Source organism: Oncorhynchus keta, chromosome 14 (genome assembly GCF_023373465.1).
Source record: "Oncorhynchus keta strain PuntledgeMale-10-30-2019 chromosome 14, Oket_V2, whole genome shotgun sequence".
NCBI classification, from domain to species: Eukaryota; Metazoa; Chordata; class Actinopteri; order Salmoniformes; family Salmonidae; genus Oncorhynchus; species Oncorhynchus keta.
The window spans coordinates 10,425,232-10,448,861 of record NC_068434.1 but is presented as its reverse complement, the minus strand read 5'-3'; the positions used below and the strand labels follow the sequence as shown (position 1 = coordinate 10,448,861).

Genomic DNA, 23,630 nt, shown 5'->3' with positions numbered 1-23,630 from the left:
CAGACCGACTGGCCTGTTACACACTGTCCGTTTGTCCCGATGCAGACCGACTGGCCTGTTCTACACTGTCCGTTTGTCCCGATGCAGACCGACTGGCCTGTTCTACACTGTCCGTTTGTCCCGATGCAGACCGACTGGCCTGTTACACACTACCATGTACCCTACCAGTGAGTTAAAGTGTACAGTTTTTCCTACCACACTTCCATCATCTAAGCCTTGACATTAATGTAAATGAGTGTGGGTGTGAGCCCTGTTCCAGGAGTCTGCCTGCATCCCAAATGACATTCTATTCCCTAGATAGTGCACTACTTTTCCACCTTATGGCCATGTGATCCTATGGGGTCTGGTCTAAAGTAGTGCACTATGTAGGTAATAGTGGCATTTAGGACAAACATGTCATTGGTGGTGGGAGTATTTCTTCAGTAGAGAGAAAGGTTCAGCTTTCTACAGTGCTTTGTGCTCGGTTGACAGACGGGCTTTCAGAGAAGTCTCTGACACCCTTAGCACCACTCGGCACTTAACATTTACAAGATGGATTTGAGCGACGTTTCGTGGCAGTGGACGCCATGTGTCTTTCATCAAAATGTCAGCTGCCGCAGGCACAAGTGTCTGCTGCCTGAAAGGAACACACACAAGCAAAGCAGACTGAGGAATCTTGTGTGTGTGACTGAACGCATGACTGTGTGTTTTTACAATGTGAACGTACGATGCATTCGGAAAGTATTCAGACCCTTGACTTTTTCCAAACGCTTATTCTAAAATTGAATTTTATTTTTTTCTTTACTTACCCTCATCACACAATACTCCATTAATGACAAAGCAAAAACCAGTATTGTATAAATTTTTGCTAATAACAAAATGAAATCACATTTGCTTAAGTATTCAGACAATTTACTCAGAACATTGTTGAAGCACCTTTGGCAGCGATTACAGCCTCAAGTCTTCTTGGGTATGATGCTACAAGCTTGGCACACCTGTCCCATTTCTTCTCTGCAGATCCTCTCAAGCTCTGTCAGGTTGGATGTGGAATGTTGCGGGCACAGCTATTTTCAGGTCTTGAGATGTTCGATCAGGTTCAAGTCCAGGCTCTGGCTGGGCCACTCAAGGAAATTCAGAAACTTGTCCCAAAAGCACTCCTGCGTCTTGTTTGTGTGCTTAGCGTCATTGTCCTGTTAGACTGGGGCGAAAGTTCCCCTTCCGAGGTCCAGAGCGCTCTGGAGCAGGTTTTCATCAGGGATATCTGTACTTTGCTCCGTTCATCTTTCCCTCGGTCCTGACTAGTCTCACAGTCCCTGCCGCTTAGAAACATCCCCACAGCTTGATGCTGCCACCACCATGCTTCACCGTAGGGATGGTACCGGTTTCCTCCAGACTTGACGCTTGGTATTCAGGCCAAAGAGTTCAATCTTGGTTTCATCAGACCAGAGAATCTTGTTTCTGGTCATTCCTTTAGATGCCTTTACGCAAACTCCAAGCGGGCTGTCATATGCCTTTTACTAAGGATTGGGTTCCGTCTGGCCACTCTACCGTAAAGGCCTGATTTGGTGGAGTGCTGCAGAGATGGTTGTCATTCTGGAAGGTTCTCCCATCGCCACAGAGGAACTCTGCAGCTCTGCCAAAGTGACCATGGGGTTCTTGAAAACCAGGATGCACCTGAGCTAAATTCTTGCCCCAAGTCCTGGTTAAATACCTACGCTGGTCTGTCTGCGCATGTAAACTCAGCAAAAAAAGAAACGTCCCCTTTTCAGGACCCGGTCTTTCAAAAATAATTTTTAGAAATCTAAATAGATCTTCAATGTAAAGGGTTTAATCACTGTTTCCCATGCTTGAAGCAACTAATGAATATGCCCCTGTGGAAAGGTTGTTAAGACACTAACAGCTAATGTCACATGAGAGTTATGAAAACTTAGGACACTAAAGAGGCCTTTCTACTGACTCTGAAAAACACCAAAAGAAAGATGCCCAGGGTCCCTGCTCATCTGCGTGAATGTGCCTTAGGCAAGCTGCAAGGAGGCATGAGAACTGCAGATATGGCCAGGGCAATACATTGCAATGTCTGTACTGTGAGACGGCTAAGACAGCGCTACAGGGAGACGACAGCTGTTCGTCCTTGCAGTGGCAGGGCAGACCATGTGAAACAACATCTGCACATGATCGTTACATCCTCCTCCCTCGTGGTACCCTTCCTGCAGCCTCATCCTGACATTACCCTCCAGCATGACAATGCCACCAGCCATACTGCTCGTTCTGTGCGTGATTTCCTGCAAGACAGGAATGTCAGTGTTTTGCCAGTGAAGAGCCCGCATCTCAATCCCATTGAGCACATCTGGGCTAGGGCCATTCCCCAAGAATGGGCTGCCCTCAGTCAGGATGTGGCCCAGAAGTTCATTGACAGCATGCCAGGGTGTGGAAGGAAGGGTCAACACTGCAAATATTGACTCTCTGCATCAACTTCATGTAATTGTCAAAAGCTTCAGTATTCCATAGTAACACCTGACAAAAAATATCTAAAGACACTGAAGCTGGAAGCTTTGTGAAAATATTTGTCATTCTCAACTTATGGCCGTGTGTGTGTGTGTGTGCATGGGTCTTAGCATAGGACAGCAGTGCCTGATTCAGTCAACCTTTTTAGCAGCCAGGACCACGGGGAGGCCACCCCGACAGGGGTCTGACAGGGGTCTGCCTTAGCACATGTGTGCAGTGTTCACTTCCTTCTGCTCCTCCTGTCCCCCTGCTAGCCGGATCCCTGTAGACTTTAACACAACACACACATCAAAAAATCTCAACTGGAAACGCTTATCTCCCTCACTAGCTTTAAGCACTATAATTTAGCCCAAACTACCTCTTTCCCAACTGTATTTAATTAATTTATTTTGCTCCTTTGCACCCCATTTTTATTTCTACTTTGCACATTCTTCCATTGGAAAACTACCATTCCACTGTTTTACTTGCTATATTGTATTTACTTTGCCACCATGGCCTTTTTTGCCTTTACCTCCCTTCTCACCTAATTCGCTCACATTGTATATAGACTTGTTTATACTGTATTATTGACTGTATGTTTGTTTTACTCCATGTGTAACTCTGTCGTTGTATCTGTCGAACTGCTTTGCTTTATCTTGGCCAGGTCGCAGTTGTAAATGAGAACTTGTTCTCAACTTGCCTACCTGGTTAAATAAAGGTGAAATAAAAATAAAATAAAATGACATTCACGGCTAAGACTCCCAACTCTATACTTCCAGCTGACTGCCACATGGCCCCTTCTCTACTGATCCCCCCACGTGTGTGTGTGTGGTATTGTATTTACTACAATGGTGTTTATTCTTCTGTGGTTGCCCTTTTCTCGTGGCAACAGGTCACACAAGTGTTGCTGCTGTGATGGCACACTGGTATTTCACCCAATAGGTATGGGAGGCAATCAAAATTGGATTTGTTTTCAAATTCTTTGTTGGACTGTGTAATCTGAGGGAAATATGTGTCTCTATGGTCATACATTTGGTTAGGAAAGCATGAGGTTCAGAAGTGCAGCTCCGTTTTCCCCAGATGATGTGGACAGTGTGCACAGAGCCAGGTCTGCCTACAACGTCCTTTCTCAATAGCAAGGCTATGCTCACTGAGTCTGTACATAGTCAAAGCTTTCCTTAAGTTTGGGTCAGTCACTGGTCAGGTTTTCTGCCACTGTGTACTCTCTGTTAAGGGCCAAATAGCATTCTAGTTTCCTCAGTTTTTTTTGTTAATTCTTTCCAATGTGTCAAGAAATTATCTTTTTGTTTTCTCCTGATTTGGTTGAGTCTAATTGTGTTGCTGTCCTGGGACTCTGTGGGATCTGTTTGTGTTTGTGAACAGAGCCCCAGGACCAGCTTGCTTAGGGGACTTTTCTCCAGGTTCATCTCTCTGTAGGTGATGGATTTGTTATGGAAGGTTTGGGAATTGCTTCCTTTTAGGTGGTTGTAAAATGTAACAGCTCTTTACTGGATTTTGATAATTGGCAGGTATTGGCCTAATTCTGCTCTGCATGCATTATTCAGTGTTTTACATTGTACACAGAGGATATTTCTTGCGGAATTCTGTATGCTGTCTCTCAAGTTAGTGTTTGTCCCATTTTGTCAAATCTTGGTTGGTGAGCGGACCCCAGACCTCACAAACATAAAGGGCAATGGGTTCTGTCACTGATTCAAGTATTTTTAGCCAGATCCTAATTGGTATGTTCCTTTTGATGGCATAGAAGGCTCTTCTTGCCTTGTGTCTCAGATCGTTCACAGCTTTGGAAGTTACCTGTGGTGCTGATATTTAGGCCGAGGTATGTATAGTTTGTGCTCTTGGGTAATGCTGTCTAGATGGAATTTGTATTCGTGGGTCCTGGCAACTGGACTTTTTTTTTGAAGCCATTATTTTGGTCTTACTGAGATTTACTGTCAAGGCCCAGGTCTGATAGAATCTGTGCAGAAGATCTCGGTGCTGCTGTAGGCCGTCCTTGGTTGGTGACAGAAGCACCAGATCATCAGCAAACAGACATTTTACATTAGATTCTAGTAGGCTGCATCCCGGTCTTATCCACAGCACTGTGGAAAGAAATGTGTATTTTTTGTCAATTTTAACCGCTTGAGGAGACTTTGCTTTTGTTTTTGTTTGTTTGTCAATTAGGGAGTGCAGGGTGAACACGGTCTGTCGTATGGTAATTTGGTAAAAAGCCAATTTGACATTTGCTCAGTACATTGTTTTTCGCTGAGGAAATGTACAAGTCTGCTGTTAATGATAATACAGAGAATTATCCCAAGGTTGCTGTTGACTTGTAGTTATTGTCAAATTTGTGGCTTGGGGTGATCAGTCCTTGGTTCCAAATATTGGGGAAGATGCCAGAGGAGAGGATGATGTTTAAGTATAGAAAGTTTGACTTTGTGTTCTCTCTTTCTCTGTGTTTTCATAGTCTCCATCCCGTTCTCTTCCTCCTTTGTCTCCCACCTCTTGCTGCTGCTCTCCTGATCAGATCTGGTTTCTGGTGTCTTATTTCTCTGCCCTGGTTTCCTGTGTAGTTTGTGTATGTGCGCTCGCTGGGTGCCACTCCTCAACGGGGAGTTTATTTTTGGAACAGAACAAACCCCTCTGACTTTAAAGCGCACCAGAGGATGTTCAAAGTTTTCCTCAGCAAAAATTGGAATATTCATAAGAGTAAGAGGTAACCAATAAGGATGTCAGGAATGTGGGGGGGGGGGAGAACAAAACAATTGTGACTGGCTGCTGTAGTGATACTGAAGTGTGCCTAAACTGAGAGGCAGGCATGGTATTTTCCCCACGGATCCAATTAAGCTCCACTAAAGAGCCAGGCAGAATTTGGGGATGCGACGAAGTGACTGATAGGTGGAGGGGTGGCTGGATGGATGGATGGATGAATGGAAAGGTGGGAGGAGAGATGAATAGAACATCTGTCAGAAACAGCAGATTTAAGAGGTGGATAGAGAGGTATCACCCACAGATAAAGAGGGGGTGGGAATAGCTCCATGTTGGCTCCATGTTGCGTAACTGTACTAATGTAGAATAACAAGCCTGCACCACAACACTATCCCACACCATATCACACTTTACAATACGATGTCTGTCGCACATCACCTTACTGAATTCCCTACACCTAACCATGACCGTATTCTCTACGTTGATCACTACACCCCTCATCACTGTCAAACGCTCCCTAAAACACTTCAGCGAGCAGGCCTTTCTAATCGACCTGGCCCGGGATTCCTGGAAGGATATTGACCTCATTCCGCCTGTAGAGGTTGCCTGGTTATTCTTTAATTGTGCCTTCCTCACCATCTTAAATAAGCATGTCCCATTCAAAACATGTAGAACCAGGAAGAGATATAGCCCTTGGTTCACTCCAGACCTGATTGCCCTTGACCAGCACAAAAACATCCTGTGGCGTTCTGCTTTAGCATCGAATAGCCCCCGTGATATGCAACCTTTTCAGGGAAGTTAGCTTTCCTAACTGCCTGTGTATATAGGTTCCTAAGGCTAGCTTTTTCAAGCAGAAATTTGCATCCTGTAGCACAAACTCCAAAGTTCTGGGACACTGTAAAGTCCATGGAGAATAAGAGCACCTCCTCCCAGCTGCCCACTGCACTGAGGCTAGGAAACACTGTCACCACCGATAAAGCCACTATAATTGAGAATTTCAATAAGCATTTTTCTACGGCTGGCCATGCTTTCCACCTGGCTACCCCTACCCCGATCAACAGCCCTGCACTCCCCACAGCAACTTGCCCAAGCCTCCCCATTTCTCCTTCACCCAAATCCAGATGGCTGATGTTCTGAAAGAGCTGCAAAATCTGGACCCCTACAAATCAGCCGGGCTAGACAATCTGGACCCTCTTTCTAAAAAAAACTATCTACCGAAATTGTTGCAACCCCTATTACTAGCCTGCTCAACCTCTCTTTCGTATCGTCTGAGATTCCCAAAGATTGGAAAGCTTCCGCGGTCATCCCCCTCTTCAAAGGGGGAGACGCTCTAGACCCAAACTGCTATAGACTTATATCTATCCTACCCTGCCTTTCTAAGGTCTTCGAAAGCCAAGTCAACAAACAGATTACTGACCATTTCGAATCCCACCGTACCTTCTCAGCTATGCAATCTGGTTTCCGAGCTGGTCATGGGTGCACCTCAGCCACACTCAAGGTCCTAAACGATATCATAACCGCCATCGATAAGAGACAATACTGTGCATCTGTATTCATCAACCTGGCCAAGGCTTTTGACTTGGTTTCTCAAATGACTGCCTCGCCTGATTCACCAACTATTTCTCTGAGAGTTCAGTGTGTCAAATCGGAGGGCCTGTTGTCCGGACCTCTGGCAGTCTCTATGGGGGTGCCACAGGGTTCAATTCTCGGACCGACTCTCTTCTCTGTATACATCAATGATGTTGCTCTTGCTGCTGGTGATTCTCTGATCCACCTCTACGTAGACTACACCATTCTGTATACCTCTGGCCCTTCTTTGGACACTGTGTTAACTAACCTCCAGACGAGCATCAATGCCATACAACTCACCTTCCGTGGACTCAACTGCTCTTAAATGCAAGTAAAACTAAATGCATGTTCTTCAACCGATCGCTGCCCGTCCAGCATCACTACTCTGGAAGGTTCTGACTTAGAATATGTGGACAACTACAAATACCTAGGTGTCTGGTTAGACTGTAAGCTCTCCTTCCAGACTCTCATTAAGCATCTCCAATCCAAAATTAAATCTAGAATCTGCTTCCTATTTTGCAACAAAGCATCCTTCACTCATGCTGCCAAACATACCCTCGTAAAACTGACCATACTACCGATCCTCGACTTTGGCGACGTCATTTACAAAATAGCCTCCAACACTCTAATCAGCGACTTGGATGTAGTCTATCACAGTGCCATCTGTTTTGTCGCCAAAGCCCCATATACTACCCACCACTGCAACCTGTATGCTCTCGTTGGTTGGCCCTCGCCTCATACTCGTCGCCAAACCCACTGGCTCCAGGTCATCTACAGGTCTCTGCTAGGTAAAGCCCCGCCTTCTCAGCTCACTGGTCCATAGCAGTGAGCAGCACCCACCTGTAGCACGTGCTCCAGCAGGTATATCTCATTGGTCACCCCCAAAGCAAATTCCTCCTTTGGCTGCCTTTCCTTCCAGTTCTCTGCTGCCAATGACTGGAACGAACTGCAAAAATCACTGAAGCTGGAAGCACTTATCTCCCTCACTAGCTTTAAGCATCAGCTGTCAGAGCGGCTCACTGATAACTGCACCTGTAAATAGCCCATCCAACTACCTCATCCCCGTACTGTATTTATTTATATATTTTGCTCGTTTGCACCCCAGTATCTCTACTTGCACATTCCACCATTCCAGTGTTTAATTGCTATATTGTAATTACTTTGCCACCACGGCCTATTATTGCCTTACCTCTCTTATCTTACCTCATTTGCACAAACTGTATATAGACTTTTCTACTCTATTGACTATGTTTGTTTATTGACTGTTTGTTTATTCCATGTGTAACTCTGTTGTATGTGTCGAACTGCTTTGCTTTATCTTGGCCAGGTCGCAGTTGTAAATGAGAACTTGTTCTCAACTAACCTACCTGGTTAAATAAAGTTGGAATAAATCAAAACGTAACTTATTAGCTACGTTGTTCTTTACACGTAACGTATTAACTATGTTGATCTTCCAACGTGAAAGAAATAAAATATGTTTTTTTTTTTTTGTGTAAAGGTGGAACAGATATTGTGTCCTGCTTTATGGGCCAGAACGTGACGGTCCCCGTGTACAGAGGAGAGATTCAGACCAGGAACCTGGGCATGGCTGTGGAGGCCTGGAGCTGTGACGGTGAGTGTCGTTGGTCAACTCAATTCAGTAACAGGCCTATTTATTCATTTCATTCATTTCAATTCAATTCATCGTGCAGATGGTCAGGGGGCTGGAAAGTAATTACCACAAGAATCCCAAATGAATATAATACTTTAAAACATAATACTTTCAAACCTTGCGTACATTTGTATGGATCACATACTGTACTATATGTCTCTATTATGCATGGCAATACTTTGGAACACATTTCCAAAGTTAAAATCACTTGGAGCTGGTGTTTGAGGGGTTAAATAAATCACCCGCGGGCCATATTTGGTGCACAAAACCGCCAGTTGGGGATCCCTGCTCTATATGGTAATTCACCTTGTGTCATTTGTAAATGGTATCCCCACTCTAGGACGTGCATGATGACACGTGTGTTTCCCTCCCTCAGGAAAGCCAGTGTGGGGGGAGAGTGGTGAGCTGGTGTGTCTGAAGCCAATCCCCTGTCAACCCACCCACTTCTGGAACGACGAGAATGGGAGCAAATACCACAAGGCTTACTTCTCTTCCTTCCCAGGTCAGTCCATTAGATGGAGCTTCTCCTCCTTCTCCGGTCAGTCCATTAGAGATGGAGCTTCTCCTCCTTCTCCGGTCAGTCCATTAGAGATGGAGCTCCTTCTCCGGTCAGGCCATTAGAGATGGAGCTCCTTCTCCGGTCAGGCCATTAGAGATGGAGCTCCTTCTCCGGTCAGGCCATTAGAGATGGAGCTTCTCCTCCTTCTCCGGTCAGTCCATTAGAGATGGAGCTTCTCCTCCTTCTCCGGTCAGTCCATTAGATGGAGCTTCTCCTCCTTCTCCGGTCAGTCCATTAGAGATGGAGCTTCTCCTCCTTCTCCGGTCAGTCCATTAGAGATGGAGCTTCTCCTCCTTCTCCGGTCAGTCCATTAGAGATGGAGCTTCTCCTCCTTCTCCGGTCAGTCCATTAGAGATGGAGCTTCTCCTCCTTCTCCGGTCAGTCCATTAGAGATGGAGCTTCTCCTCCTTCTCCGGTCAGTCCATTAGAGATGGAGCTTCTCCTCCTTCTCCGGTCAGTCCATTAGAGATGGAGCTTCTCCTCCTTCTCCGGTCAGGCCATTAGAGATGGAGCTTCTCCTCCGGTCAGGCCATTAGAGATGGAGCTCCTTCTCCGGTCAGGCCATTAGAGATGGAGCTCCTTCTCCGGTCAGGCCATTAGAGATGGAGCTCCTTCTCCGGTCAGGCCATTAGAGATGGAGCTCCTTCTCCGGTCAGGCCATTAGAGATGGAGCTCCTTCTCCGGTCAGGCCATTAGAGATGGAGCTCCTTCTCCGGTCAGGCCATTAGAGATGGAGCTCCTTCTCCGGTCAGTACTGTCCATGTTTAAATGCTAAATTGTAATTATTTCGCCACTGGCCTATTTATTGCCTTACCTCCCTTATCTTACCTCATTTGCACACTGTATATAGACTTTTCTATTGTGTTATTGACTGTACGTCTGTTTATTCCATGTGTCACTCTGTGTTTGTCGTTTTGCTTTATCTTGTCCAGGTCACAGTTGTAAATGAGAACTTGTTCTCAACTAACCTACCTGTTTAAATAAAGGTGAAATAAAAAATTAGAGATGGATAGACAGCTTTTCCTTTCCATAGGAGATGAGCGCTCTAGTACATCTCTCTTTGCAATGGCTGCTTCTGTGATGGCATGTACAGCACCATTTTGAGGGTTATTTCCATTGTAAAGGAGTCTGTACATGATCAATATCCCTCTCAGTTTACTAACAGGCCTGCTCCTCTGCAGGTGTTTGGGCCCATGGTGACTACTGTAAAATCAACCCAAAGACAGGAGGAGTTGTCATGCTTGGCAGAAGGTGAGTCATCGGGCTTACTAATTACCTCAGGAGACAATAAGCGACTATGCCACCATAGTTTTTTGTTTGGTTACCTTCAACTCATTCTTGTCTCGATCACAGCGATGGAACTTTGAACCCCAACGGTGTGCGTTTTGGGAGCTCGGAGATCTACAACATTGGTGAGCTATGGGTTTTCCTTACCCCCCTACAATGGTTTGTGGTAACATCAGTTTAGTCTCATTTAGCTGGTCATCATTGATATGACGGAATGTAACAGCCCTCTTCTTTCTCTGGTGTTGTTCTTGTTGTCCTTATGAATACTAACGGGCCTAGGCTACATCCCAAATAGCACCCTGTTTCCTGTGTAGTGCACTACTGTTGACCAGAGGCCTATGGGAATAGGTTGACATTTTGGACGCAACCAATATACCGATATCTGCCACCAATCCTGAAGTGTCAGCCGGTCTGTCAGATATTTTCTAAATGTGTATGCTTTTGTTCTCATCTTCTCTCCAGTGGAGGCCTTTGAGGAAGTGTCCGACAGCCTTTGCGTTCCACAGTACAATGGGGACGGTGAGGAGCGAGTGATCCTGTTCCTGAAGATGACGCCCAACCAGTCCTTCGGCCCGGAGCTGGTACACAAAATTCGCGGAGCCATCCGGAAAGCCCTCTCCGCACGCCATGTACCAGCGCTGTTCCTGGAGACCAGAGACATTCCCGTGAGGACATTCTTCTTCTTTCAATGTGTTATGTAGTCACACCCAAAGAGAGCTTTTAAATAGAGAAGAAGAACCCTAATGTTGATGGGCAGAGTAATGCTAATATTTCCATTATTGTACACGTGTGTACCAGGACACACACAGGCCCGTAAGTGCTGTTATGCATCCCTGGGGCTGTATTCACAGACTGTCTCAGAGTAGGAGTGATGATTTAGGATCAGTTTGGCCTTTTGAGATCACAGTGAATAAGATTACATGGACATAAGTGGGAACTGATGCCAGATCAGCACTCCTACTCAGAGAAGCTTGGTACATGTATATGTCCCCTGACCCTTTGCGTTACGCTTTCTCTTGTCTGTCCAGTACACCCTCAGTGGGAAGAAGGTGGAGGTGGCTGTGAAGCAGGTGATCGCTGGGAGGGAGGTGACCCAGCGAGGGGCCTTCTCCAACCCGGACTCCCTTGACCTCTACAAGAACCTACCAGAGCTCCAGAACTTCTGAGAACTTCTACAGTACACATGAAAAACAAACAACGAGGAGAGAGAAAAAGACAGTTCCCCCAGAAACTCTTGTCCAGTTGAAGAGGAGAGGAGCTGGGTCATTGGGTACAGGCCATTGAATGGTGGCCCTGGTTTCTCTTCTGCCTCTAACTCTTCAGTGACCTCACCTGGCCATCCCATTGGCTCCCTCTGGGTTCAGGACTGACCAATAAAAAAGGAATCCAGAACAATGCGACGTACTAACATCCTAACTTATTATGATAAAACGGAGGTGAGTAAGTATGGACCTGCCAATGGGACCCAGGTGTTTTAAAAGAACGTTGCCTTTTTGTTTGTATAGCTTTATTGCTATAAAGGGATGAGGGAGTGGTGTTGAAAGATCATTTTGATCACATTTTAACTTTACTGTTAACTTTTTTTAAATGAACACAGCCAGTCAATCTTCAAAACAGAGTTTAAAAAAAAAATAGCATCCCGTCCCACTTAACACATTGTAGTCGTGCCCACCTGCTAGTCCCACCCACACAAACGTCGTTAGGTTTGTTGCAAAGAAGAGCGTGGACTCTGTTATTATTACTCTGGCTATTCACCCTTATTTATGGCAGCTCCTCAGTGGGTGGAAGAGACTCTTTTCCAAATGACCAATGAAATGGCTGTGATGAATACACAGCAGATTTTAGCCAATTAACAAGCCCCCTAGAGACTTCCTGGTTTTATGTTATTACGGCGATCACAGCTGAGCTGGTATTATACTGTATGGGGTTCCCCCCCCCCTCCCATAGAGTAAGGCTTTGTTTAACTCTAAAATATATTTTTAGACACTACTGAATGCTAGTCATTGGCACTGAGATGTTCCTTGATCTTTTTTTTTTTCTTTGATTTTAATGTTTTTTTTGTTGTGTCGTCAGTTTATATTAAAATTCGTGTTTAGATGCATGTCTCCAAACAGCTATACTTATCTCTTGTGGTGAGCCATGAAATCACCTCAGTTAAACACTATTGATGGTGGTGTTGTGCTGTAGTCAGTTGACCAATCACTACACTAATTCTACATAAAATAGTCAAATCATCTGTTTTCCTTTTATAAAACTGACCCATCACTGCAGTACAAAAATAAAGCTTGCCATTTCAACCAATCACCACACATTTAGCACGTTTCAATCAAGCCACACGTCAACAAACGTTTTTCCTTTGTCAGCGTATTTTCACCACAAGTTCCACAACGTCATCGACAGTTACTGATATGGACATTGTTCCAAAGTGACCTCGACGGAGACTGAGTTGGGTTTAAGACCCTCGTAAATTGTGTTTAGGGTGGGGGAGCTTTCATGGTTTTACTACAGGGTTTTATTCTCTGTTTAGGGAATCAACTAAGCACTTAGGTCACAAAACATGAATTCTCTTTGTCTACGTCCCAAATGCCATCCTAAATGCTCTACATTTGACCGGGAGTTTAGAGTGCCATTTGGGACAGAACCCTCCGTCAGATTCACATTCCTGAGAATATTCCATTTTAGTCTTCTTTCATCTGGTTTCTCTTCTGTTGCTGTACCTTCCTGCAAGAAACATATCATGTCTATTTGAATGCGTTCATTTCCTCATCTGTTTTTGATTCATATATTTTAAGGTACAGCCTTTTTAAAAATTTAACGTGTTTTTGCGTAAACAATTATATTGGTCCATGTATGATGAATGTGTCATTGACTGTGATACAGTATATGGATATATAGATGCATATACTAGATAGATAGATATGTAATGTGTTCTTGTACCGTGAACTACTTTGCATTGTCCCTGTAACCAATAAATGGACAAAGCTGCATATTCTATTCAATACAGCACCTGTTGGTGATCAAATAAAATGTAACAACTCTTAATTTCATCACCGTTGCACGGGTTACCAAGTGGCGCAGCAGACTTAAGCACTGAGGCGTCACTACAAACACCCTGGTTTGAATCTAGGCTGTATCATACCTGGCATTGGTTTGGGAGTCCCATAGGGCTGCGCACGCTCGGCAGCATCCCGGTTTGGCTGTGGCAGTCATTGGAAATAATGTTCTTAACTGAAGTTTTAAATAAAATGATTGTTTCAAATACTGTTGTCAAACACCACTTTTGGAAAATGGCACCAGAACTGCACAAACCGTATCGTATTCATTCAGGTATATCAAATGAAAAACAGTATTTCAATATAGTTTCAATATGGGGTATCCTTGAGAATGAGGGATCCTTTTCAAAAATAGTTTTCCTTTTGGAAATTCATGGGTGAATTCATGTCATTCACCGACCAGGCACTTTTTTAAAAATGTACCTTTAAGAGCAAATTCTTATTTTCAATGACGGCCTAGGAACAGTGTGTGTACTGCCTGTTCAGGGGCAGAACGACAGATTTGTACCTTGTCAGCTCGGGGGGTTTGAACTTGCAACCTTCCGGTTACTAGTCCAACGCTCTAACCACTAGGCTACGATGCCGCCACTTAAAGCACACTTGAGTTGTAGACTGATTGATGCTGGTTCGGTCCCCTTGGCCTAGAAGGTTGAAGTAGGGTGACGTGGCACCAAGAATCAAAGCTGATTTAAAAAATATATATATAAAAAAAAATGTATGTATAGCAGAAGGTGAAATGTCTTGCAGGATTTATTTGTATTTATTTATTTTTAGAAACAAAATAATTGTTGATTCATCAAAAGGCAAAGGTGACCACTGCTTTACATCCTGATGACAATGGAGTCTGTGGAGGAGCGCTGTTACCCCACAAGCCTGTTCCTGCTTCAGTCCTTCCTCAGTGTCATATCAGAGGGGGATGAAGTGCAGGAAAAGGCCACGGCTACACAGAGGATCTATATATAGTGTCCAACCCCATGATTGATTGCTGCGACGCGTGATACATGCTTTGTGATGAAAAGCTCTGTCAACAATACAACCCCCAGATGCCCCCAATTCTATTGTAAATGAACACACACACAAAAAAATAAATGGCATTTGGACTGGCTTGTTGAATTGACATGGAAGGACCCATTTAAAGAGGCGGTACATTATTTGCTGAGGCAACAATGTTCTGTATCTTTAACTGATTATGAAACGGTGTTCACTTTGATTCTGCTGCAGTCTGCTGGGAGTCTGTAGATGTAGTCTGTAGATGCAGTCTGCTGGGAGACTGTAGATGTAGTCTGTAGATGCAGTCTGCTGGGGGACTGTAGATATAGTCTGTAGATGCAGTCTGCTGGGGGACTGTAGATATAGTCTGTAGATGCAGTCTGTAGATGCAGTCTGCTGGGGGACTGTAGATATAGTCTGCTGGGAGACTAGATGTAGTCTGTAGATGCAGTCTGCTGGGGGACTGTAGATATAGTCTGTAGATGCAGTCTGCTGGGGGACTGTAGATATAGTCTGCTGGGAGACTGTAGATATAGTCTGTAGATGCAGTCTGCTGGGGGACTGTAGATATAGTCTGTAGATGCAGTCTGCTGGGAGACTGTAGATGCAGTCTGTAGATGCAGTCTGCTGGGAGACTAGATGCAGTCTATTGGGAGACTGTAGATGCAGTCTGCTGGGAGACTGTAGATGCAGTCTGTAGATGCAGTCTGCTGGGAGACTGTAGATGCAGTCTGTAGATGCAGTCTGCTGGGAGACTGTAGATATAGTCTGTAGATGCAGTCTGTAGATGCAGTCTGCTGGGGGACTGTAGATATAGTCTGCTGGGAGACTGTAGATGTAGTCTGTAGATGCAGTCTGCTGGGAGACTGTAGATGTAGTCTGTAGATGCAGTCTGCTGGGGGACTGTAGATATAGTCTGTAGATGCAGTCTGCTGGGGGACTGTAGATATAGTCTGTAGATGCAGTCTGCTGGGAGACTGTAGATATAGTCTGTAGATGCAGTCTGCTGGGAGACTGTAGATGCAGTCTGTAGATGCAGTCTGCTGGGGGACTGTAGATATAGTCTGTAGATGCAGTCTGCTGGGGGACTGTAGATATAGTCTGTAGATGCAGTCTGCTGGGAGACTGTAGATATAGTCTGTAGATGCAGTCTGCTGGGAGACTGTAGATGCAGTCTGTAGATGCAGTCTGCTGGGGGACTGTAGATATAGTCTGTAGATGCAGTCTGCTGGGAGACTGTAGATGCAGTCTGTAGATGCAGTCTGCTGGGAGACTAGATGCAGTCTATTGGGAGACTGTAGATGCAGTCTGCTGGGAGACTGTAGATGCAGTCTGTAGATGCAGTCTGCTGGGAGACTGTAGATGCAGTCTGCTGGGAGACTAGATGCAGTCTATTGGGAGACTGTAGATGCAGTCTGCTGGGAGACTGTAGATGCAGTCTGTAGATGCAGTCTGCTGGGAGACTGTAGATGCAGTCTGTAGATGCAGTCTGCTGGGAGACTAGATGCAGTCTGTAGATGCAGTCTACTGGGAGACTGTAGATGCAGCCTGCTGGGATACTGTAGATGCAGCCTGCTGGGAGACTGTAGATGCAGCCTGCTGGGAGACTGTAGATGCAGCCTGCTGGGAGACTGTAGATGCAGCCTGCTGGGAGACTGTAGATGCAGCCTGCTGGGAGACTGTAGATGCAGCATGTGACTCCGTGTGCCAGCTCAACATGTCCAGCTTTTCCACAGGAGCAGCCAGGGCTGTGTTCAGTGGGGCCCAATGCATAGAAACACACACACATACAAACACAGATGCGCACACACACACACACACACACGCACACACACACAATCATGCACATTCATATATAATGACATTAGGAGTATATGCCATAGAATTGGATAATTAGTTCCTTTTCAAAGAATTTATTTTTATTTATTGAACCTTTTATTTAACAAGGCAAGTCTCAGAATGTACCTAATTATGACATAGCCACTCAATTGTAATGAGGATTTTGGGTGACAGAAATGCAATTACATTTACACACACACACACACACACACACAAGTTTGTTTTACTATCCTAGTGGGGACCAAACAATTGATTCTCATTGAAGATCCTATTTTCCACCAACACCTAAACCTTAACCCCCAAACCTTAAATCTAACCCTAAAAGAGCCCTTTTCTTTGTGGGGACCGGTGAAATGTTACCACTTGAATTTGATTTGTTTTACTATCTTTGAGAACTTTTGGTCGTCACAAGGATACTAAAACCAAACAAACACCAAGCAACACTTTACTTGAAGGAGGTATAGACCAGCATTGATAACACACCATCGTTCACACATGTGTTCAATACCAATGGAAAGAGATTTCTTTTAAATTAAAATCCTCACAGAAACACATCTTTGTTTGGCCAACTGGAATGTTTTGGTGTCACAGTACCCAGTCCCCTGAAACACCACCACACACACATCAGACAATACGTTATTACATTATTGAAAGGTATTATGTTATCCTGTGCTATTAGTTTATTTCATTCTTACAAGCCTCTGACTCTTTTTACTAGCCACATTTCACACGAGTATCCATGTTGTTTTTTGAAATGGCGTTTTGTGTGCACAGCGGGATCCGATATCTTCGCTATTTGTTTAAAATTCTAAATCGACAGATTGAGAAACGAGGAGATTCAGATTGCGGTTGGAAAGCCGCCCACAGAGCTCCAACTGAAAGGTGCAGGATGAGTCTCGACAAGGCGATGTCAGTGACAGCACAACCACATCCGGAAATAAATTGGAAGGAATCGTGACGCTCAACCCATCTTGTCTGTGCAATCTCAAATATGATTCATCTACCCCTCTTTCCCTCTCGCTTGTGTGTTTTTTCACTCCTGACAGACACGGTGATCAAAAAGGCAGGATGAACAGGATCGGCTTCAAAAGATCAGGGGATGCTCTCTCCATGTTAATGCTGTCATTTGTAGCAGTAGGACAGGCAAATACACACGTTCCATTTGGAGCTCGGTGCCCTATTGAGAAAGAGAGGAGGCGGGTGTGGGTCACCCACTGGCAGATACGGTGTGTCAAGCTTTCCTATCGCCTCGCCAATATCCCAATCTGATTGAAATGTTAAACGCATGCTCTTCTGTAAATTGCCCGTGCTTAACATGCAATCTCTGTTCTAGGCCTCTGCACAGTGGGAAGTTGTTCATTTTACATTGATGTCTTCTTCTCTGGTATAATGTTACATGGATGTCTTCTTCTTCTCTGGTATAATGTTACATGGATGTCTTCTTCTCTGGTATAATGTTAACATGGATGTCTTCTTCTCTGGTATAATGTTGACATGGATGTCTTCTTCTTCTCTGGTATAATGTTACATGGATGTCTTCTTCTTCTCTGGTATAATGTTACATGGATGTCTTCTTCTCAGGTATAATGTTACATGGATGTCTTCTTCTTCTCTGGTATAATGTTGACATGGATGTCTTCTTCTTCTCTGGTATAATGTTACATGGATGTCTTCTTCTCTGGTATAATGTTGACATGGATGTCTTCTTCTTCTCTGGTATAATGTTGACATGGATGTCTTCTTCTATGGTATAATGTTACATGGATGTCTTCTTCTTCTCTGGTATAATGTTACATGGATGTCTTCTTCTTCTCTGGTATAATGTTACATGGATGTCTTATTCCTCTCTGGTATAATGTTGACATGGATGTCTTATTCTTCTCTGGTATAATGTTACATGGATGTCTTCTTCTCTGGTATAATGTTGACGTGGATGTATTCTTCTTCTCTGGTATAATGTTAACATGGATGTCTTCTTCTTCTCTGGTATAATGTTGACATGGATGTATTCTTCTTCTCTGGTATAATGTTAACATGGATGTCTTCTTCTTCTCTGGTATAATGTTGACATGGATGTATTCTTCTTCTCTGGTATAATGTTAACATGGATGTCTTCTTCTTCTCTGGTATAATGTTGACATGGATGTATTCTTCTTCTCTGGTATAATTTTACATGGATGTCTTCTTCTTCTCTGGTATAATGTTGACATGGATGTATTCTTCTTCTCTGGTATAATGTTAACATGGATGTCTTCTTCTTCTCTGGTATAATTTTACATGGATGTCTTCTTCTTCTCTGGTATAATGTTGACATGGATGTATTCTTCTTCTCTGGTATAATGTTAACATGGATGTCTTCTTCTTCTCTGGTATAATGTTGACATGGATGTATTCTTCTTCTCTGGTATAATTTTACATGGATGTCTTCTTCTTCTCTGGTATAATGTTGACATGGATGTCTTCTTCTTCTCTGGTATAATGTTGACATGGATGTCTTCTTCTCTGGTATAATGTTAACATGGATGTCTTCTTCTCTGGTATAATGTTGACATGGATGTCTTCTTCTTCTCTGGTATAATATTGACATGGATGTCTTCTTCTCTGGTATAATGTTACATGGATGTCTTCTTCTCAGGTATAATGTTACATGGATGTCTTCTTCTTCTCTGGTATAATGTTGACATGGATGTATTCTTCTTCTCTGGTATAATGTTGACATGGATGTCTTCTTCTTCTCTGGTATAATGTTACATGGATGTCTTCTTCTCTGGTATAATGTTGACATGGATGTCTTCTTCTTCTCTGGTATAATGTTGACATGGATGTCTTCTTCTTCTCTGGTATAATGTTGACATGGATGTCTTCTTCTTCTCTGGTATAATGTTACATGGATGTCTTCTTCTCTGGTATAATGTTGACATGGATGTCTTCTTCTTCTCTGGTATAATGTTGACATGGATGTCTTCTTCTTCTCTGGTATAATGTTACATGGATGTCTTCTTCTCTGGTATAATGTTGACATGGATGTCTTCTTCTTCTCTGGTATAATGTTGACATGGATGTCTTCTTCTATGGTATAATGTTACATGGATGTCTTCTTCTTCTCTGGTATAATGTTACATGCATGTCTTCTTCTTCTCTGGTATAATGTTACATGGATGTATTCTTCTTCTCTGGTATAATGTTACATGGATAGTCTTCTTCTTCTCTGGTATAATGTTACATGGATGTCTTCTTCTTCTCTGGTATAATGTTACATGGATGTCTTCTTCTTCTCTGGTATAATGTTAACATGGATGTCTTCTTCTTCTCTGGTATAATGTTACATGGATGTATTCTTCTTCTCTGGTATAATGTTGACATGGATGTCTTCTTCTTCTCTGGTATAATGTTACATGGATGTCTTCTTCTTCTCTGGTATAATGTTGACATGGATGTCTTCTTCTTCTCTGGTATAATGTTGACATGGATGTCTTCTTCTTCTCTGGTATAATGTTGACATGGATGTATTCTTCTTCTCTGGTATAATGTTGACATGGATGTCTTCTTCTTCTCTGGTATAATGTTACATGGATGTCTTCTTCTTCTCTGGTATAATGTTACATGGATGTCTTCTTCTTCTCTGGTATAATGTTGACATGGATGTCTTCTTCTTCTCTGGTATAATGTTGACATGGATGTCTTCTTCTTCTCTGGTATAATGTTGACATGGATGTCTTCTTCTCTGGTATAATGTTGACATGGATGTCTTATTCCTCTCTGGCATAATGTTGACATGGATGTCTTCTTCTTCTCTGGTATAATGTTGACATGGATGCCTTCTTCTTCTCTGGTACAATGTTACATGGATGTCTTCTTCCCTGGTATAATGTTGACATGGATGTCTTCTTCTTCTCTGGTATAATGTTGACATGGATGTCTTCTTCTTCTCTGGTATAATGTTACATGGATGTATTCTTCTTCTCTGGTATAATGTTGACATGGATGTCTTCTTCTCTGGTATAATGTTACATGGATGTCTTCTTCTTCTCTGGTATAATGTTGACATGGATGTATTCTTCTTCTCTGGTATAATGTTGACATGGATGTCTTCTTCTGCTCTGGTATAATGTTACATGGATGTCTTCTTCTTCTCTGGTATAATGTTACATGGATGTCTTCTTCTTCTCTGGTATAATGTTGACATGGATGTCTTCTTCTCTGGTATAATGTTGACATGGATGTATTCTTCTTCTCTGGTATAATGTTGACATGGATGTCTTCTTCGTCTCTGGTATAATGTTGACATGGATGTCTTCTTCTCTGGTATAATGTTGACATGGATGTATTCTTCTTCTCTGGTATCATGTTAACATGGATGTCTTCTTCTTCTCTGGTATAATGTTGACATGGATGTATTCTTCTTCTCTGGTATAATGTTGACATGGATGTCTTCTTCTTCTCTGGTATAATGTTACATGGATGTCTTCTTCTTCTCTGGTATAATGTTGACATGGATGTCTTCTTCTTCTCTGGTATAATGTTACATGGATGTCTTCTTCTTCTCTGGTATAATGTTGACATGGATGTATTCTTCTTCTCTGGTATAATTTTACATGGATGTCTTCTTCTCTGGTATAATGTTGACATGGATGTCTTCTTCTTCTCTGGTATAATGTTGACATGGATGTCTTCTTCTCTGGTATAATGTTAACATGGATGTCTTCTTCTTCTCTGGTATAATGTTGACATGGATGTCTTCTTCTTCTCTGGTATAATGTTGACATGGATGTCTTCTTCTATGGTATAATGTTACATGGATGTCTTCTTCTTCTCTGGTATAATGTTACATGGATGTCTTCTTCTTCTCTGGTATAATGTTGACATGGATGTCTTCTTCTTCTCTGGTATAATGTTGACATGGATGTCTTCTTCTATGGTATAATGTTACATGGATGTCTTCTTCTTCTCTGGTATAATGTTGACATGGATGTCTTCTTCTTCTCTGGTATAATGTTACATGGATGTCTTCTTCTCTGGTATAATGTTGACATGGATGTCTTCTTCTTCTCTGGTATAATGTTGACATGGATGTCTTCTTCTTCTCTGGTATAATGTTGACATGGATGTCTTCTTCTTCTCTGGTATAATGTTAACATGGATGTCTTCTTCTTCTCTGGTATAATGTTACATGGATGTATTCTTCTTCTCTGGTATAATGTTAACATGGATGTCTTCTTCTTCTCTGGTATAATGTTACATGGATGTATTCTTCTTCTCTGGTATAATGTTGACATGGATGTCTTCTTCTTCTCTGGTATAATGTTGACATGGATGTCTTCTTCTTCTCTGGTATAATGTTGACATGGATGTATTCTTCTTCTCTGGTATAATGTTGACATGGATGTCTTCTTCTTCTCTGGTATAATGTTACATGGATGTCTTCTTCTTCTCTGGTATAATGTTACATGGATGTCTTCTTCTTCTCTGGTATAATGTTGACATGGATGTCTTCTTCTTCTCTGGTATAATGTTGACATGGATGTCTTCTTCTTCTCTGGTATAATGTTGACATGGATGTCTTCTTCTTCTCTGGTATAATGTTGACATGGATGTCTTCTTCTCTGGTATAATGTTGACATGGATGTCTTCTTCTTCTCTGGTATAATGTTGACATGGATGTCTTCTTCTCTGGTATAATGTTGACATGGATGTCTTCTTCTTCTCTGGTATAATGTTGACATGGATGTCTTCTTCTCTGGTATAATGTTGACATGGATGTCTTCTTCTCTGGTATAATGTTGACATGGATGTCTTCTTCTCTGGTATAATGTTGACATGGATGTCTTCTTCTCTGGTATAATGTTGACATGGATGTCTTCTTCTCTGGTATAATGTTGACATGGATGTCTTCTTCTTCTCTGGTATAATGTTGACATGGATGTCTTCTTCTTCTCTGGTATAATGTTGACATGGATGTCTTCTTCTCTGGTATAATGTTGACATGGATGTCTTCTTCTTCTCTGGTATAATGTTACATGGATGTCTTCTTCTTCTCTGGTATAATGTTGACATGGATGTCTTCTTCTTCTCTGGTATAATGTTGACATGGATGTCTTCTTCTTCTCTGGTATAATGTTGACATGGATGTCTTCTTCTTCTCTGGTATAATGTTACATGGATGTCTTCTTCTTCTCTGGTATAATGTTGACATGGATGTCTTCTTCTTCTCTGGTATAATGTTACATGGATGTCTTCTTCTTCTCTGGTATAATGTTGACATGGATGTCTTCTTCTTCTCTGGTATAATGTTGACATGGATGTCTTCTTCTTCTCTGGTATAATGTTACATGGATGTCTTCTTCTTCTCTGGTATAATGTTGACATGGATGTCTTCTTCTTCTCTGGTATAATGTTACATGGATGTCTTCTTCTTCTCTGGTATAATGTTGACATGGATGTATTCTTCTTCTCTGGTATAATGTTGACATGGATGTCTTCTTCTGCTCTGGTATAATGTTACATGGATGTCTTCTTCTTCTCTGGTATAATGTTACATGGATGTCTTCTTCTTCTCTGGTATAATGTTGACATGGATGTCTTCTTCTTCTCTGGTATAATGTTGACATGGATGTATTCTTCTTCTCTGGTATCATGTTAACATGGATGTCTTCTTCTTCTCTGGTATAATGTTGACATGGATGTCTTCTTCTTCTCTGGTATAATGTTGACATGGATGTATTCTTCTTCTCTGGTATCATGTTAACATGGATGTCTTCTTCTTCTCTGGTATAATGTTGACATGGATGTATTCTTCTTCTCTGGTATAATGTTGACATGGATGTCTTCTTCTTCTCTGGTATAATGTTACATGGATGTCTTCTTCTTCTCTGGTATAATGTTACATGGATGTATTCTTCTTCTCTGGTATAATGTTAACATGGATAGTCTTCTTCTTCTCTGGTATAATGTTACATGGATGTCTTCTTCTTCTCTGGTATAATGTTGACATGGATGTCTTCTTCTTCTCTGGTATAATGTTACATGGATGTCTTCTTCTCTGGTATAATGTTGACATGGATGTCTTCTTCTTCTCTGGTATAATGTTACATGGATGTCTTCTTCTGCTCTGGTATAATGTTACATGGATGTCTTCTTCTTCTCTGGTATAATGTTGACATGGATGTCTTCTTCTTCTCTGGTATAATGTTACATGGATGTCTTCTTCTTCTCTGGTATAATGTTGACATGGATGTCTTCTTCTTCTCTGGTATAATGTTTACATGGATATCGAGTGGGAAAAGACTGTAGCAGGAACGAGCAATGCAGATCAGAAGAGGTAGATTGATGTTGATGGTTATTGGCACTATACTATTAATAATGTGTCACCAGGGGCTTGTGTTGTTCTGAATGGAAATTATGGAAATACTCAGTATACTATGGAAATGTTTATGCTGTTTATGACATTATTTCACATTACACTTGTTGACTGATGCAGTATAACGGGGCGGCAGGTAGCCTCGTGGTTAGAGCG

General features: G+C 42.5%; 1 protein-coding gene across 1 annotated transcript in view; it reads left to right on the top strand.

Moving 5' to 3' along the window:
- Positions 1 to 11,642, top strand: part of aacs (acetoacetyl-CoA synthetase) — a 44,956-nt gene extending 33,314 nt beyond the window's left edge. Inside the window, exons 13-18 of the mRNA XM_035784811.2 lie at positions 8,237 to 8,350; positions 8,766 to 8,891; positions 10,130 to 10,199; positions 10,302 to 10,360; positions 10,698 to 10,900; positions 11,264 to 11,642. Of these exons, the coding sequence (XP_035640704.1) occupies positions 8,237 to 8,350; positions 8,766 to 8,891; positions 10,130 to 10,199; positions 10,302 to 10,360; positions 10,698 to 10,900; positions 11,264 to 11,401 (710 nt within the window). The 3' untranslated portion in view covers positions 11,402 to 11,642. The remainder of the gene's footprint in view (positions 1 to 8,236; positions 8,351 to 8,765; positions 8,892 to 10,129; positions 10,200 to 10,301; positions 10,361 to 10,697; positions 10,901 to 11,263) is intronic.
- The last annotated feature ends 11,988 nt before the right edge of the window (positions 11,643 to 23,630 follow it).